Genomic DNA, 17,480 nt, shown 5'->3' with positions numbered 1-17,480 from the left:
AATTAATTTATTGAGTGTTTGTGTTTATTTAACTTTTTTTTTTTATTACAGGTTATCCTTCAATGACATGATATCTCTTACTCTGTAACACACTTTCCAGCACAGAAATATTATGATACATTTATTACATTTTTCTTTTATTCACTGCGTGAAAAATGTAACAAATGTATTATATTACTGTGCGTGTTACAGAGTAAAGCTGCGTACACACGTCAGATTTTTCTCGCCCGATAATCGGCATCGGCCAGATATCGGGCGAGAATCTGGCGTGTGTATAGTCGGCCTCATTCATCGTTCGTTGATCTGTCCTGGCGGATCCACGAACGATGAATGACGAGTGATCCTAATGCAAGGGAAGGGGGAGAGCGCGCAGCAGGGTGCTGCTCCGTCGTTCTCCCCCTCCCCTCTCCATAGAGCAGAACAGTGCTGTATGTACAGCACCGTTTATGCATCGTGTAGTCCTTTGTCGTTGGAAAGGATCGTGAACCATCATTTCCAACGACAAAAATTGCACATGTGTACGCAGCTTAAGAGATGCTTGCGGGACATCTTCTCAATGATTGCAGCTGGGTCCCGGGGGCACTACAGGTTAATTAAACTGTAGTGCCCTGGGGATGGTAGTGGAACTGCAGAGTTTATCTGCAGTTCACTTCCCATGGTCACATGACCGTGAGAACTTTGCAGTCACAGCTGTGACTGCAGGCGATCCCCAGGCACTAGAGGTTGAATCGGGACAAGTTTCCCCATTCATCACATCTAGTGCCCTGTGTTCTTTGATAGAGAAACTCTATCCAAGAACACATACAACTAGTAAAGGGCTGCAGGAGCAATCTGATTGCTCTTGCAGCCCTTAATAGTCCCTAAAAATAATCCAAATTCTCCCACCATTGACGTCATTGGTGTTCAAATTCGGCGTTCGATCACCTGAACAATATCCCACTATTCGATCGAATAGCTGTAGAATTGAATAGTGAGATTTTTGACAAACACTAGTTATTATTACTGTAATATTATCCAGCGAGATTAAATTTTGTTCCTAATGACCACCAGTTATCTGGTTTATTTTTGCTCACACTGGCACCAATACTGGGGTTTGTTATTGGAAACACTAGCACCAATACTGGGGGATTTAGTTGGGTTCACTGTCTCTATTTCTAGTTGGTTATGAGTATATATGAGAATATCCACTGATATGAATGGTAGGGGATATTATTGTGTCCACTGACACCAATGCTCACAGTTTTTGGGTCTGATTTATTAAAGTTCTGCAAGGCTGAAAAAGAGACACTTTCATCAGTGAAGCTGGGTAATCCAGCAAACCTGGAATGGATCTGGTCAAGGATTCAAAACATTTGCTAGCAAAAAGCAAAATACTTTGAAGAAATCCATTCCATGAAAGTGTATCCTGCCAAACCTTGGAGAGATTAAATAAATGAAGGACCATTGTGTCCAGTGACAGCAAAGTTATGAGGTAATATAACCACCATTGACATCACTGCTGGGGGTATAATTACTGATACCACCCATGGGGTTTATTCTACTCTTGCATTCTCTTCAGTGTAATGCCAGGCCCTGTCTTTTTGCTAAAAAATTGCAAAGTAAAGTGGGAAGGGTATGTTACAAGCCATATGCTGTTTGGCAATACCCACTTTACCAACTATGCCCATGTTCAGCAGGTGGTGCACTGTACACATCAGAGTTTTCATTTTGATACCTTCAAGGTTTCACTTCTAATAACTTTCACATGTTGGAAACTATTTTGCTGAGTTTTTAACAAAGCAAGTCCTTAATGACCTTTTTGTCCACTATTTCTGAGTAAAAAGGAAAGTGCTGGGAAATACACCATTCTGAAATTCCATCATTTCAAATTTCTTCCCCTTAACACTAAACACTAAAGGACTTGCTGTCCTTTGCTTCACACGTGATGATAAAACATGAACTTAGGTTCGTGTTTGGGGGTAAGGAGACCACTGTGAATGGCTGACCAGATGTGGAAGTAGAGCATGAGTCAGGGTATATATTTACACTGTTTTCTCTTCTGAAATATTTTTTAACTAAGCTTTGCTAACATTATTACAAAAACAGGAAATAGACATGTTTTCACAGCACTACATAAGCAGTTATAAAGATAACTTTCAAGACTCAAGTTCTCTTTTCTGTTAAATTAAGTGGGCTGCCCTCGATTATTATTTAAAGGAAAGACATTTCGTGTTCTGTAAATCATGTCAAAGCCCAAGTCACAGGATTAGATCAGCTAGACGTTATACTGGCAATCTCTATTGTGACATATACATACTTGGATATAATTCAACACAACCCCGTATGCATATTTCAACATATGCGCAACATCACAATATTCTTAAAAGCTTATAGTACACAGATATTATTGAGGATTAACCTGTCACCTCCAATCCTATTGGGAGAAAATTAAACTCCAATCTTATTATTCAGATATTTGGCAAACTTCATGTACTTGATGTAATCTAACACATTTCACAGTTTCTGTTTCATTGTTTCCTCAATGGATAAAGTAGGTGTAATAAAATGGTTGTTAGCGTTGAGTGGTGAGTGGTGTCCCCCACTTGGAAAATGCCATTCAACCTATTTTTAACATTAATCTGAAGCTTTCAACTTTGGAATGGGAGAGAAAATGGCATTACATGTCTTTGCAATACTTGAAGTTGAGATTACACCGAACAAGCTCTCATATAATCAATATCATATATGATGTTCCCAATTCCCCAATTTCATGTGCATGGAGGAATGGGCTCTGAAGCAACTCTTTCTAATCTAGATGAATCTAGGTCTAAATTGGTTGCAGCACCCAGGACACTGCTACTGCCACTGACATCCCCAGTACCTTGGGGGCTCGTCTAAGAAAGTCGGTGGCTCTTTCTAGGAGGCCTAGGGCCTGCATACATGAAGTGTGCCTGCTGTGCTGCCCTGCAACTTTTTACAGCAATAATACACCAATAACCTTCAACAACACAAATAATATAGCACAAATGCAAAGAAGGCAAAACATAAAATTTTTTAAACTAAACTTAAACAATTTTTACAACTGTACACTCAAAACCAAAACATATTTTTAGATCATTCCAAGCAAATGTCATCCAAGCATATCATTGACAAAAGTGTCTGACCACATCTGAACACTAAAATATACCATATATACAAGCAAAATTGTTACTATAAGGCAGGGGTCAGCAAACATTTATGTCCACTAGGCAGACTCTGAGTCCCGCCCTAATGGCTCCACCCACCACCAAGAAACGCCCCCTAAAATGAAATCCCTCTCCTCCATATGCATTGCGGAGGAGACAGATTTCCCTTCAGGTAGCGTTCCCTATTTACCGCAGTGGCGGAAGTATCAACCCCAGACACGATATACAGGGGAGCCACAGCAAGGAGGCGTCACTGGAGCTCTGCCTCCGGTAGTTCCTAACACCCACTGGCCGATCCGCTGGCAACCCGCGGCACCAAGAACGTTAGGCCAGAACGAACTACCGGCTAGGCCGTATCTGGCGTACAGGCCGAAGTTTGCCAACCCCTGCTATAAGGGAATACAAGGACTTATAGTACAAAAATAAAATTCCTTAATATTTCCCCCTGGAATAAATAAATCAAAGTAGTTGTGTTTTTAGTATGTCTACATGCTGTGCACCTATTCTATCTTTTAAAACCACAAAGATTGGTAATAAAATATGGTCAAATTGATGCTTCATGATGTACATTCTGGGTCATTGGTGCCAATTTTTGTGCTTTCCTAAACATAGTGTTATCTTGCCAGGGTCAATGGTCCTAAAATATTGAATTCTTTTGTTTTCTTATAAAAAAAAAAATAATAATAAAAGATAGGTTTCTCTTTCTTTACATTCTGTCCAGGGGATGCAACAGAATGTGAAAGGAAATTGCCCCAACTTTGAAGGTTTCTCACTTAGCCAGTTGTTACCAGTTATCAACTTTCCTCATTGAATGATTTTCCTGTTTCCTCACTTTTTGGTGACATCTGTCACTTTCTCAATGACAATAATAGGTTGAATCTTCCCAAAAGATGCATAGACAGCAATAAAACCCTAAAGCCTTTTAGCACTCTATCCAAAACTTGAAACGCAGGCTTTAAAGTTCAAGCTAATATTTAACAAAAAAATGAATATATTAGAGAATTAAACCCACTTTCCCCCAAGCCTTTTGTACTCCTGAATCACTGACGTGATGCCAATTGATTGGTTTAAGGTCAATTTAAGGTCAATGTGGTACCAATCTTGAAATATGGAGCTTACCAAGTAACTATCGCCCTGTAAGACCTGTAAGTTTAACTTCTATAGTTGGAGAGATCCTAGAGAGTCTGATAAAGAACCACATACAAGAGTTTGTGCAAAAAAATATTAATATAGGTGTTTATCAGCAAGGATTTAGGAAAGCTGACAAACAAATCTATCTTTTATAAGAAACTATGGAATTAGACAATGGAGTAGTAGTTGATATAGTGTACTTGGAGTTTGCAAAAGTATTTGACACAGTACCCCACAAATGGTTAATGCGCAAGGTATGGTCTATACGCTTAGAAAATCTGTTAATGGATAGAGAACTGGCTTAAAGACTGCATCCTGAGAGTAGTGATTGATGATTGAATGGTGTAAGGTTATTAGTGGTGTACCCCAGGGTTTAGTGTTGGGACCTTTACTGTTTAACATCTTTATAAATGATTTTGAGTTTGGGAATAAAGGTTCCATTTTTACATTTGCAAATTAAACCAAACTAAGTAACAGAAAAATGTTCTTACAAAATCTCATCATTTGCAAAAAATATTTCATAGTAATAATATTTAAAAATAATGCCTAATATACAAGCAGGCCTGGATGTACTGTGTGATCGGGCAACCAAGGGACAATTTATATTTAACTGTAAAGTTATGCATTTTGGGGTAACAACAGCATTCCTCATACAGTCTAGGGAACACATTGGAGGAGACGAAAATGGAGAAGGATCTGGGTTTTTTTTTGGTAGATCATAAAATTAAGAATAACATGCAAAGCCAAGCTGCAATATCTATAAAATAGCAAAGAACTTTTTATTAAAAGAGGAATAGACTGCAGAGATGGAGACACACTCCTGCCCCTGTACAAAGCATTGGTCAGACCACATCTGTAATATGCAGTCCAGTTTTGGGCACCAGTTTACAAAAAGGACATTGTGGAATTGGAGAGAGTGCAGAGAAGGGCAACTAAACTAATAAAAGAAATGGAAGAGCTCTGCTATGAGGAGAGAAAAGCTGAACTGAATCTATTCTCCCTCGAGAAGACACGTTTAAGGGGGGGATATGATCACCCTGTATAAGTATATAAATGATCCATACAGAGAACTTACTTAAAAATTATTTATTTTAGGGTTAAAAGACTAGGGGTAGGACAAGAACCCCCCACAAAGCAAATTGGGAAGAAATATTTCCCCTGTTTGAGTAAAACGCCTGTCTAGTAAGAATAACCTAGTGTGTCCCCTGGTTCTCTCCGGCCATATAATGCTCCCACACATAGGCCTACTTATCCACTTCACGTACCATTGCACCCAACTGGTTGGCTCAATCTCCTCCTTGTGTAAATGGTTACATGTCCCCTGCTTCTCCTACCCTACCATTGATGTCTCTATGGGCGGTGCCCTGATATATCGGATTTAGAAGCTTTGCTCAGCTGAAGTACAACAGCCTTTATAGCGGTTCAAACAAATCATGGCGGATGAAAAATCTAAAGGTGTACCAGTGGACCTGTCTAATGTTGTGCAGGAAAAACTAGAGACTCTCAATCTCAACAACTGATTTTCCTTCCCTTACCAATGAAGGACTGCGAGAAAAGACCATAAGAAACCACTAATCACTCATGTGGTTTCTATGAGGGTCATAACTGATTTATTGATGGACTTTGTTGCTTGTGCCATGAACTGAAGCCTGGAGGACACTCTAATAACTTACATGATTTCTAGTCAAAGTGAGTTGCTTTAGGGTCAGTGATTCAGAGCAGAGATACTGGAGGACATCTGGGAGATGCATTCCTCCAAAAGTCATGGACTCCACTATGAGATTGGAATGGAGGAGGGATTTGGTAGGTCTGAATGTGACCTGAACTATTCTTGCAACTGATGCCGCTAGAAAAGCTTCTGAGTTTAGACGTTTTTAACTCAAAGCTACTTCTGGATAGGATAAAAGAGGTGAATGTTACCTACTTCTGGACTGCTTACTCAGTCCGGTCCGTACAAAACCCATACACCACATAGTCTTTCCAATTTTATATGTACCTTGCAGATCTATGTGACTTTTTGGCTGACAACCCTGGCCCACTGGATGAGTAGCTTCACTCTACCTAGGATTCTTCATTTATACAGATGTTAACTTCAAGAAGGCAAAGGTTGCAGATCCCTAGAGCGAGTGTTGGGGTCCATGCACAGCTATGGCATGACTTCAGATCTGCTTTCCTGGATAGTTGTTCCTGCTTTGAACTACCGTATTTCGCCATGTATAAGAGGTTCCATGTATAGGACACACCTAGATTTTGGGACCCGAAATTGGAAAAAAAAAAATTTTAGTAAACAATGTTATTGAACTTACCGTATTGTACTTTATTCTTCATCAAATTCATACAACTCCTCATCACTGTCAAAACTCTCATCCATATGACAGTTCTTTGACTTGTCCTCATCTGTGTCTGACAAATCACTGTCTTCATATATTGCCTCATCACACAGGAATTCCAATTGCTCTTTGCTCTTCAACCCATATCTTTACTTCCCTCTCCAAATCTGGCCATTTTGCTGACTTTCCTCTCATGGCCTTCTTCTTCTGTGACATCTTCATCAAGGTCTCTTCTTCCTGTAGCCAGTCTCTGATTGTTTTCTCAGTTGGAGGAGAACAAAATTTATGTTCAGCAGCACAATTTCCATTCTCTTTTGCAACTGGATCACTTTCAATTTGTATTCAGCACTGTATTCAAATATTTTCTGAGCCATTGCTTTATTACCTCTGTAGCACGAGTGTGCTTCGTAGGCATCCGTAGCTGTATAACACTAATAAAAAAAAAATTTGCGGAAACAACAAGCACTATAAAGCTCCATTTGCAGTTAAAAAAAAAAAAATCTACCAATGTGTAAGACGCCCCGTGTTTTTAGACCTAGCATTTTTCGAAAGAAAGTGCGTTTTATAAGTGGGGAAATACGGTATTTGTTTTTTCTACTATAACTCAGGGATTAGTAATTTCAGCGATAGGTACATTTTTTACTACAATTAGCAGGTTTCCCTGAAACAAATAAGTGCTTTGCTCAGTTCTCAGGGAGAATTATCAATGGATACTATTGCCTAATGATCTGTTCTTTACGTTCCAATTGAATTTCCTTTACTGTCTAGGATGAAGTCAGACTTTCAACAGTGGGATTTTGATAAGGAGTTTGGGAGTTTGGGTGTGCACATTTATTTGCAGGTTTATGAATCAGAAGCTGCTCTTTTGTCCTAAATAAGCTGGAGGTCTGGGATCCCAGACCTGCTGCTTTATTGTTGTCTCGCACTTGTCTAAGGTAGTAGACTGGTGGCACCATTCAGAATACAAACAGAGGATGTCGGTCAAGCAATCTCTAATTGATATTCTGTTTAACCTTCTGTCATGGCTGAAGGATCCTAAAATTAAAAGGGATTAAATTACACCCCCAATGGGGCCTGCTTGGTGTACGAGTGTCCAGTATATTTCACCAGTGCTGCCCCGATTGCTTCCAATATTGGGGAACCCTTTTTCTTCTAGAATCGAAGGTGATTCCTAGTGCTTTTGCAGATCTCAACATTTCATGCAAACTGATCACTGAATTTTAGTGGTTAGCCTTTCCTTCTCTCTATATTTTGAAGATATCTTTAGTTGTATGTTCTCTTTCACTTTCTTTCTCTAGGGCATTGCTTTCTCTGCCCTTTGATAGCTCATTGGGCCTTTTGTGTTGATAGTGGTGGGGCCTCATCATACCCTTAATTGCTACCGCCTCTGACTATAATCACCCATTTTCTGTAAAGCTGGCAATCAGAATTCGGGAATATATTCAACCCGTCATCATAGGGGTGCATTCTCCTTCTAACTTATAAGTCCTCCTTTGGTAGTAAATTCAGGAGTTGGGTACAAGATTTTGTCCTTGCAGCACAGAATCTTTTATATTATTCACCAGAATATTTGAATACATATGGCTATGTAGGGGGAATGAAATCATGCAAACTGAGGATCTCACCTCCAGCATCAAAATTCAACGGGAAATGCTGCTACTGGACTTTCCAGAATATTAACTCCATCAGGTTTATATTTCCAAGCAAATTCCACCCTAATCATAAGGAGCTAAATTTGTAGACCCCCTTCCCCCTGTTTTTGTTTCCCCTATTTTTTCCTCTTCCTTTTGTCTACTTTTTGTTTCTCTCCTTATTCTTTTACAATGTATTCCCATATTAAAAAACTAAAACTGTATTTGGTAAGGAGTAAACATCTATACAGTAATAGGAAGTACTATTACTTAAAGTATAACAAAGTATACACTATACTGAAAATGAAGGATGATTTCATGTATTATTTGGTTATGCTTACTGAAAGCATTTAGCCACCTTGCAAGATGTTATTTCCTTTTCTTCTAAATAAAGCATGTTATAAAGAAACATTTTCTACAACCACTGCAGCATGTCTAGCCTCTAATACATTTGCCTTGGCAACGTCAGTCATTTTACATGCAAGAAAAAAGGGGAACAAACCGCTTCTGAATAATTTATGATGCATGGCATTATAAAAACGAATGTGAACATGAACATGTTACACAGTGACTGAAAACGACAGAAAGTATTTACAGTGAATAAAGGAATTTCCTAGGGTCAATTCTACTATCAATATTATCAAGACAACAGAGATATCCATCCCAAGACCATCCTGAAGATTGCCAGAATGAAAAGCTCAGTGATTTTGAACATTTTTGGTATCCTGCTGACAATTGGTAATAATGCATGTGTGTTTGTTTGCGAAAGTTATGTCTTAAATAACTGCAAATACTGACTAATATATTTCAGGAATCTGAATATTGTAATCTAAAAATTATTCTCAGAAAGATTGGATGTCAGTTAAAAGGCTGATAAGTTGATGAAAAGTTGATGAGAAGTCGAGGGATTGGTAAATAAGTATTTCTCTTAAACTTGTAGATTGCAGTTAGATCAAGGTGATTGAAAACAATACCTAACCTTGATCATAGAAGTAACAGAGGTGATAATATGGGGAAGAATTATGTGGGAAAAAATGTTAAATGGATAAGAGCACATAAAAGATGTTAAGACATAAATTAATGAGTGAGGGTATAAGGCTAGAAATAATACGAATAAGTTGATTGGAAACGATGAGAGAAGGGAAAAAATTGGAGATAAAAAGTGAGTGCATAATATTGAGGATGTTAAATGAACAGATACGATAACTGGTAATGATTGAATAGATAAGACTGTAGATAAATAGTAAAGGAAAACTAAGCTGGGTACACATGTGCAATGGTTCTCATCCAATATTTGGCTTAGGGCTGATATCAGATAAGAATCTTGTATATACAGTGCCGTTGTCCATCGTCTGAACGACCATCCTGGCAGATCCACGGACGATGGACGATGAACGATCATAATAGAAGTGAAGGGTGAGAGAGTGCAGCGGGATGCCGCTCCATCACTCTCCCCTTCCCATCACCATAGAGCAGAACGGTGATGTATGTACAACACTCCGTCATGCATCGTGCCGTCATTTGTCGTTGGAAAAGACCGTGAAAGATCCTTTCCAACGACAAATATTGCACGTGTGTACATAGCCTAAAGGATGAAAAGTACAGATCAGACAATAACATTAGATTACATTGGGGAAAACAGGTAAAGGTAAAAAGAGATGATTGAAAGAATAAAATGAAAGATGATGAGTGGACGGTTAGGCTGAGTAAATGAATACGATAGGAGATGATGCACATGGGGATAAGATGGGAGATGGTAGGGCATGGTAAAGGATGGTAGGTGATTAGTAAAGGGATAAGAGGGGACAATTTCAATGAGGTGATAGGACAGCAGAGAATGTGTTATGGGATAGGCTGGAAAGGATGAGACATGATGAGTGAAGGGAAAAGACAGGCGATGAAGGGTGAAGAAATGATGGAAGACAGTGAGTGATAATTGGTGAGAAGGATACAATAGAAAATAATGAGTGAGGGGATAAGAAAGCTGATAAAGAGTAAGAATATAAGCTGAGAGTTGATGAATGAAGGAATAGGGTAGAATGAGTAAAGCAGGATAGCATGCACAAAAGGAAAGGACAGTAGATAATGAAGAGATACGATGGATGATGATGAGCGAAAAAGTAAGATGTAAGATAACGAGTGTTAATGAGTGACAGGATAAGATAGGTGATAATGAGTAAGGGGATCAGATACACAATACTAATACAGAATGCAAAATTACATGACCCATATTACATGTATGTTGGCCCCTTTGTACACAGGTTAATCTTTTATTACTACTACTACTACTTCTCTCCCCCACCCTTCTCTTCCTTGCTTTCCCCTCTCACTTTCTGCCCTCTCCCACCTCTCTCTCTTTACCCCTCTCTCCCCCTTTCTCTCTCTCTCCCCTTGTAGGTCTCTTTCTCTCTCCCCTCAGGCTCTCTTTTTTTTTGAGATGAGATAGTGTGAAGTAGTGTATTTTAAAGAGATACCGACTGCAAGCAAGCAATACTTGAACAGCCTACAGGTCTAAGCTGATCCAAATTGTCCTATACCTAGACAGGAGACTGAATGGTTTGGTTGTGTATTGGATCATGTTGACAAAGACCTATTACAAAAGAAGATTTTCTACTTTGTATTTAATGCATAGGTAATGAATAAAAAGTGCAGGATCGTTTTGGTGTCAGGACCAGCACTTTATAAGATCCACGTTTAAAGCTGATTCCTATATCCCCTATTTAAAATCTGTATCAAATCTGATCCTGTCTTGTTGTGTGATTTCTGATTATCATGTATTTCAACTGCATCTACAAAAATAATGGTTGGGGACACACTCAAACATACCTGTGAGTTATAATGTGCCATATGCTGATTTTTTGTATAATTTTGTGCTGAATTTTGTGTTGGTATCAAATATGGTACAAAAAGCACACTAAATGATATATACCTTACACAGGGGACCCTAGCAAACTAAAATTCTAAAAATAGACTTCTTTTTGCACCTTCAAAAATGTATTCTAGCTGTACACTCCCACCAGTATTACAAATTTAAATGTTCTTCTACAACAGAGCATTTCTTTCTTTCAACAATTGTCAACATATTTCTTGGAACACGGTCCACTTCTTCAAGGGGACTTGTTAAAGATATGTCCTGCCAAACTGAAGAGAAAATAATACAATTCTATCCAATTTGTACATCAAATGAAAATTTTTTTTAGCAGAATCGATGCCTCGGGCTGGGTAGACAACCATTTTTTTATTACATGGGGCAAAAAGAAGTTTGTTTTTGCATTGGTATGTTTTTAGGTAATGACAAATTATTTTTGGTTGTTGTTGCAGGTCATAATATCATTGTGGTATACTCGAATACGATAAGTTGCAACTTTACAGTTAGTGGTAAGTTTCATTGAGTTTACGTATTACAGTGAATCACTTTTAAATGGTAACAGTTTTGCAATGTTTTTGTGAAATTACTTGATTTATTTCAAAACACATCTCAGGCATAGTTCATCGGCCACAATGTTGGTCAAGAGGGAAAGGGTTTCCAGACTTTTCTTTCATTTTGCCATTGAGATATGGTGAACTTGATTTTATTGATACTGCAGTACCGAATTGTGAAAACAATGGTAATACTCTAATATTAGTTGTGCACCAAATGGAAGGACAGTTCTAGGGTATAGACACATACTAATAATGCAATGCCACCTCATCCCTCTCTAGTGTATAAGCCCATCACCCTAATAAATCACCCTGGTCTGCCCACTCCCAAATCACACAATTAGGAACAACTGACACCGTATGCCTATAGCATGGGCAGACACCATTGTCTGTGTGTTATTAATCTGTGATCAGATTTTAGTGTCACAATAAATTGTAAAGGTACAAAATAGGAAAAGTTTATGTACTACCTATTAAACATACAGAACATAAAGAGTTGGTGAATATTAAGCGTTAAAAAAGTATTAAAGCTTTAAAAAAAGTATTAAAAAATTATATTTTGGGAACATGATACATTTTCGACAAGTGCAGGGGTCGGAAAACTCCGGCCTTTAGGCCAGATACGGCCAAGCTGGTAGTTCGTTCCGGCATAACGCCCCCTGGCCGATCCAGCCTAATCTCAGGGGGAATTAGGAACTACCAGAGCCGGAGCCGCCATAGCTTCGTTGCCGGCCCCTTGCAGTGGCTCCCCTTTTTACCGCGGCCGGCATTGATACTTCTGTAGCCACGGTAAATAGGAAAAGCTCCCTGAAGAGAACTCCCTCTCCTCCGTATGCATTGTGGAGGATTTCACTTCAGGGGTGTTCTCTGGTCGTGGGTGGAGTAATTAGGGCGGGTCCGTCATAGTGTGCTCCCACCCACCCCATAAATGGCCTAGTGACTAAGGACCCCTGACTAAGTGCATTAAATTAAACAGGTATGGCAATATTTCAAAATAAAACACCATTTTGTTAAAAAAAAATCAATCACCATTGGGTTCTCTTTGTAAACTGCAAGAAGTTTAACAAACTTGGTAAACAATTCATACCTTTTCTTGTTCTGAAAAAAAAACTTAGTTTTACCCGATCATTTGCAAAATGATTCCTAAATGGTGGTGTCTGGTTTATTATACCCACCCATTGCCATCTCAATTTTTGGGTAAGGGAATGTGTCCCCTTCTAAAAGGAACATCTGTTCTATACAGAATTCTGTAAACTCTGGAAAGATCGTGTCTCATTTTGTGTTCAGGACTAGGGCAGCACAAAAAAAAAAAAAAGCCAAATGGGGGCATTAGCCTTACATAAAAGCAGAACTAAACCTTCTAAACTAAACTAAGACCAGTCAAGCCATTATTGCAGAAGAGAAAAGTGATGTTCCGTCTGTTCCAAAACAAAACTTATCTGCCTGATTGCAATTTTTTTAAATCACACCCACATGTCCTTACTCTCTATCACCACCATAATCATCAGGCTTTCTCCCAGGTGACAGGTCTTCTACCATCTTTATTGGCTAGGCTGGAATAACTAAATTCCTGTACATCCTGATGTCAGGATATCCAGCATTTCTTAGCATCTTACACTGTGCATGCATGTATTTCATAGGTAGTTACAAATCAAGGATGTATGGATCACGGATTTAGGGTCTGTTCTGGGTACATAGTACAGAGTAGGAATCTATCACAATGCACCAATAAAAAAAGTCTTTATGTCATTTTTGATTTCATACAGATCCGACTTTGTGTGAGCGTGATAAGTTCTGCAGAGAGAATGACACCTGTCCTGACTCGGCCAAATGTTGTTGTTCAAACGGATATGATGAAGCAATAGAAGTGAAAAAAAACCAAAGTGTAGAATACTATCTAATTAAATGTTCTGGTGAGTCATAAAAATGTTAGAAAAAATATAATATTACTTTTACCTGATTTTATGAAAATTTTAAATAGTTAAATGTGAACCTCTCTGTATAAATCTACCACGTTTTCCTTCCTGAGATTTCCAAAGAAAAGAGGTCTTGCCACAACCTATCTATTGCCGAAAGCTTTTCCAATGCTGGTAGTGTCATGCTTTGTTTCCTTTTCATTTTTTTGAGGTATTCTAATATAATCTGTCAATGAGTTATTGACAGAAATCCTTCTGCACTATTCACATAGCACCAGCGAATATCTGTTAGTCAAAATTTAGGCATTTATGTCATAGTAGACTATGAAAGATCTGCAGGCCCTATTGTACATCATCATCAAAGCTTCTGTAATTATGCAGAGGGAGCTGCCCATAGTGGATGGATTAACATGGAAATTTTTATTTGGACATTACAAGACCCTGCAAAGGGAAAAAATGTCCTCTTTCATTTGTCTTCATCTGTTAGGTTAAATTTTACCCATTCAGGAAGTAAGAAAGGGTAACCATCTACTTATTCCCAAGGGTGAGGTGCCAAATATTAAAGTCTTAAAGGCTACTTCCAAATGAGCCCTTCACCTGCAGACCTCCACAACCTCACTATCCTCCTCCTTTTCTGACAATCCAGGTTTCATGCCTGGGAAAAGATCTAATTAGACCTTCATTTTTAGGGGAGAAGTACAGTTTTTTTTAACATATATTTTTAAATTATAAAATAAATACTACTAATAATAATCTTAAAACTAATGAAAAAAAAATCAAAGCCCTTGATCTGTCCTCAAAATAAGCCTAGCAACTACCGTGCTAGCTAAACTTTCCTTTTTGCTCTAGTAGTCCCCGTAGCACTGCCATCTTCTTTTTCCTGCTTCTTCACATGTCTCCCAATCTCACACTGGGCGGGTGAAGATGTAAAACCACACGCATGCAAATGCATGAAAACCAAGATAACTTTTCATATTGGTCTTAGCAAACCAAGTCGTTTTACATCCTGGTAATATTGGAGTTGCTGTTTCCTTATTGACCAAAAGAAACAACAATTTAAAGTTATTTGAAATGTTTACTCTTTGAAGTTGTAACCTAAACATATTATTTTCCCTACAGATAGAGATGAATGCGAAAACACACCGTGTGCTGGCAACATGACATGTGAAAATACAATAGGCTCATATAAATGTCGGTGTTCGGATGGTTACATATCTATATCCAGTACCTGTGTAGGTGAGGATCAAATAATATGCTGCTGACCCCTAAGGTGTAGACATTTATTGAGACAAACATAGATGTAAAATGTAACTTTTATTGGATTACATCACTCATCGTATTTGGTATTTCAAAACCACTGTAAGCAAAAAGTGGAGGGGGAGACTTTTAGGAGGGCCCGGACTCAGCTGAAGACTGTTTCAGAAGAATTGCTATAAATTTGAGGAGACTTCCTCCTCTTTTTATGGTAAAACTAGAAATGTGAGCTATGAATACAATTTAATTTGCTCATTGTTCACATAAAAATGCTATAGAAAATTATGCTGAAAATGTTGCAATATTAAGTAAAGTTATGTTTTGGTTTTATACAAATGTGTGGTACACTTTGATATTAAAATGTAACAGCCTAATTACAGATATATCAAAAGTCTGAAGTCTGCATTTTCACATCCCAACCAAGAAGCAATCTTCTCTAGTGTGTCTGTATATGGAAATTTGAATTAGATCACCTGATGAAGAGACAGTACCCTGAAACATGTTGGTGATGGGACTTTCATCTTCTGACAGTCAGGTTTATCCCTATACAGCAACCTTTCTCAAGCAAGGTTGTGGGAGCAGTGATTCTTTGATCAGTGACCAATTGCAAACTGTTTTCCTACCTGCATTGGCCATCAATGCAAAGCAGAACTTCTATACTGACCAATATTTTACTCTTTGCATCTTTTCTGTTATTATTTAAATAATTTTACATTTATTACCAAAATATTGTTGTGTGGAACAGGGAAGTGTAAACCATAGATCTGCCCTGCATGTCAAATATGTCAGGTATGCCATCATTTTTATTCAATTATTTTAAACTGTCACATATCAGTACCAAAGCTGGTGGGGACTTGCAATTCTCTTACCAGTCTACAGCCTGCAATACTCTGCACAGTGAGACATAGGAGTTGTCTGCAGGTAAGTTCATCATGCTTCTGGTGAATACTGTCAGCTCCTTAGACTATGTGGCCCTGATTTATTAAAGCTCTCTAAGGTTGGAGAGGATACACTTTTTTCGGTGAATCTGGGTAATCCAGCAAACCTGGATGAAGTCATTTGCATTTTATTAGCAAAGGTTTTTAATCCTGAACCAGATCCATTCCAGGTTTGCTGGATCACTCTGCTTAACTGATGAAAGTGTATCCTCTCCAGGCTTGGAGAGCTTTGATAAATCAGGGCCTGTGCCCTTCACCAAGCACAGAGAACCTAAAAAAAATATCCTTGGCATCGTCAATAACACTATCTATTACAGTTTGCACTGGCCATTACAATTTTTGTTTCAACCTTTTTTAAAGTCAAAATTCACCTGGTTAAATTTCTGTGCACATTTCTGTATATAATAATGTGAATAAGCACTTTTTTTTAATTCACTCCTGTGTTGTGTGGCAAGAATTCTGCCACACAATTCTGTATTTTTGTTGCCATCTCCAACACACAACATTCATACTAAAATAATGCACTCCTTCACTATAATGTATTACTATAATTTTATTTGAGATCTTTCTTTATTGAAGATGTAAAAATGTCAAACTATAATATTGTTTCTTCTACAGATAAAAATGAATGCAACGAAACCAAGAATATATGCGGTCACAATGCAAAGTGTGAAAATACAGTGGGCTCATATAAATGTAATTGTTTGGATGGTTACAGATCTATTTCCAATACCTGTGTAGGTGAGGATCCGATATTATACTGCATACCACTCATATTTCATGAATGTAGACATTATTAGGAAGTAAAATGTAAATTTTATTAGGTGACATTCACTCCTTTGGCCTAATTTATCAAAGCTCTCCAAGACAGGAGAAGATAGACTATCGTGGTAGAACCCAGGTGACCCAGCAATCATTGCTATTGGTTGGCAAATGTTTTTATTCCTAAACCAGGTCAATTCCAGGTTTGCTTGATGCCCCAGGTTCTCCCATGATAGTCTATTTCCTCGATAAATTCAACCCCTAGTATTTGGCATTTTGAAAACATTGTTTTAAGTCACAGATAGGCATTTTAAGTCACAGAGGGCTTTTAAGAGGGACACCTGGTCTGCTGAAAAGTGTACTCATATTCTTGTTGAATCTCCAAAGTGAGATGTAAGGAGAAATCCCCCCACATAGGCAACAAAAAAACCTGACGAGTCCATTGACCCCTCCCGATCATATCCCTAAAATATGTATTGGAACATGCATACACTTCAATTAATTAATGCTAATTGTTGAAAAAATAGCTTTGCTTTCAAAACTGATAATGGAGAAAACCTTACATGTTAAATGTTTAAGTAAAATTATGCTTGGTGATATATGTATGTACACATGAGTGTTAATATACCAGAAACACAACTGTATGGGATATCGTTTTTAATTTAAGAGTGCTTAGAATGTAACAGCCTAATTACAGATGTATCCACAAGGTAAAGTCTGTGTTTTTAAAGACCTCCAACAAAGAATCAATGTTTTCTTGTGTGTCTGTGTGTGAGTGGTTACAACTAGTGTTGATGTTCGAATTGGGGTTGTCCCTATATTCGACCCGAATATGGCTGTTCGAATTCGGATAGACCCGACCCGAAAAACACGGGATTCGAAAAGCAAAAATTCGGGAGATAAAAAAATTTCTTTTTTCCTAAATTATTTATTT

General features: G+C 38.1%; 1 protein-coding gene across 1 annotated transcript in view; it reads left to right on the top strand.

The window, feature by feature from the left end:
- The first annotated feature begins 8,766 nt into the window (after positions 1–8,766).
- The window catches only part of LOC140322326 (uncharacterized), a 72,902-nt gene continuing 64,188 nt past the window's right edge, over positions 8,767–17,480 (top strand). Inside the window, exons 1-5 of the mRNA XM_072398905.1 lie at positions 8,767–8,994; positions 11,578–11,634; positions 13,443–13,589; positions 14,712–14,828; positions 16,403–16,525. Of these exons, the coding sequence (XP_072255006.1) occupies positions 8,946–8,994; positions 11,578–11,634; positions 13,443–13,589; positions 14,712–14,828; positions 16,403–16,525 (493 nt within the window). The 5' untranslated portion in view covers positions 8,767–8,945. The remainder of the gene's footprint in view (positions 8,995–11,577; positions 11,635–13,442; positions 13,590–14,711; positions 14,829–16,402; positions 16,526–17,480) is intronic.

The sequence above is a fragment of the Pyxicephalus adspersus genome, chromosome 2 (assembly GCF_032062135.1).
Source record: "Pyxicephalus adspersus chromosome 2, UCB_Pads_2.0, whole genome shotgun sequence".
In the NCBI taxonomy this organism is placed as follows: Eukaryota; Metazoa; Chordata; class Amphibia; order Anura; family Pyxicephalidae; genus Pyxicephalus; species Pyxicephalus adspersus.
Note: the sequence above shows the minus strand (reverse complement) of the source record. Positions and strands in the feature narration are given on the sequence as shown.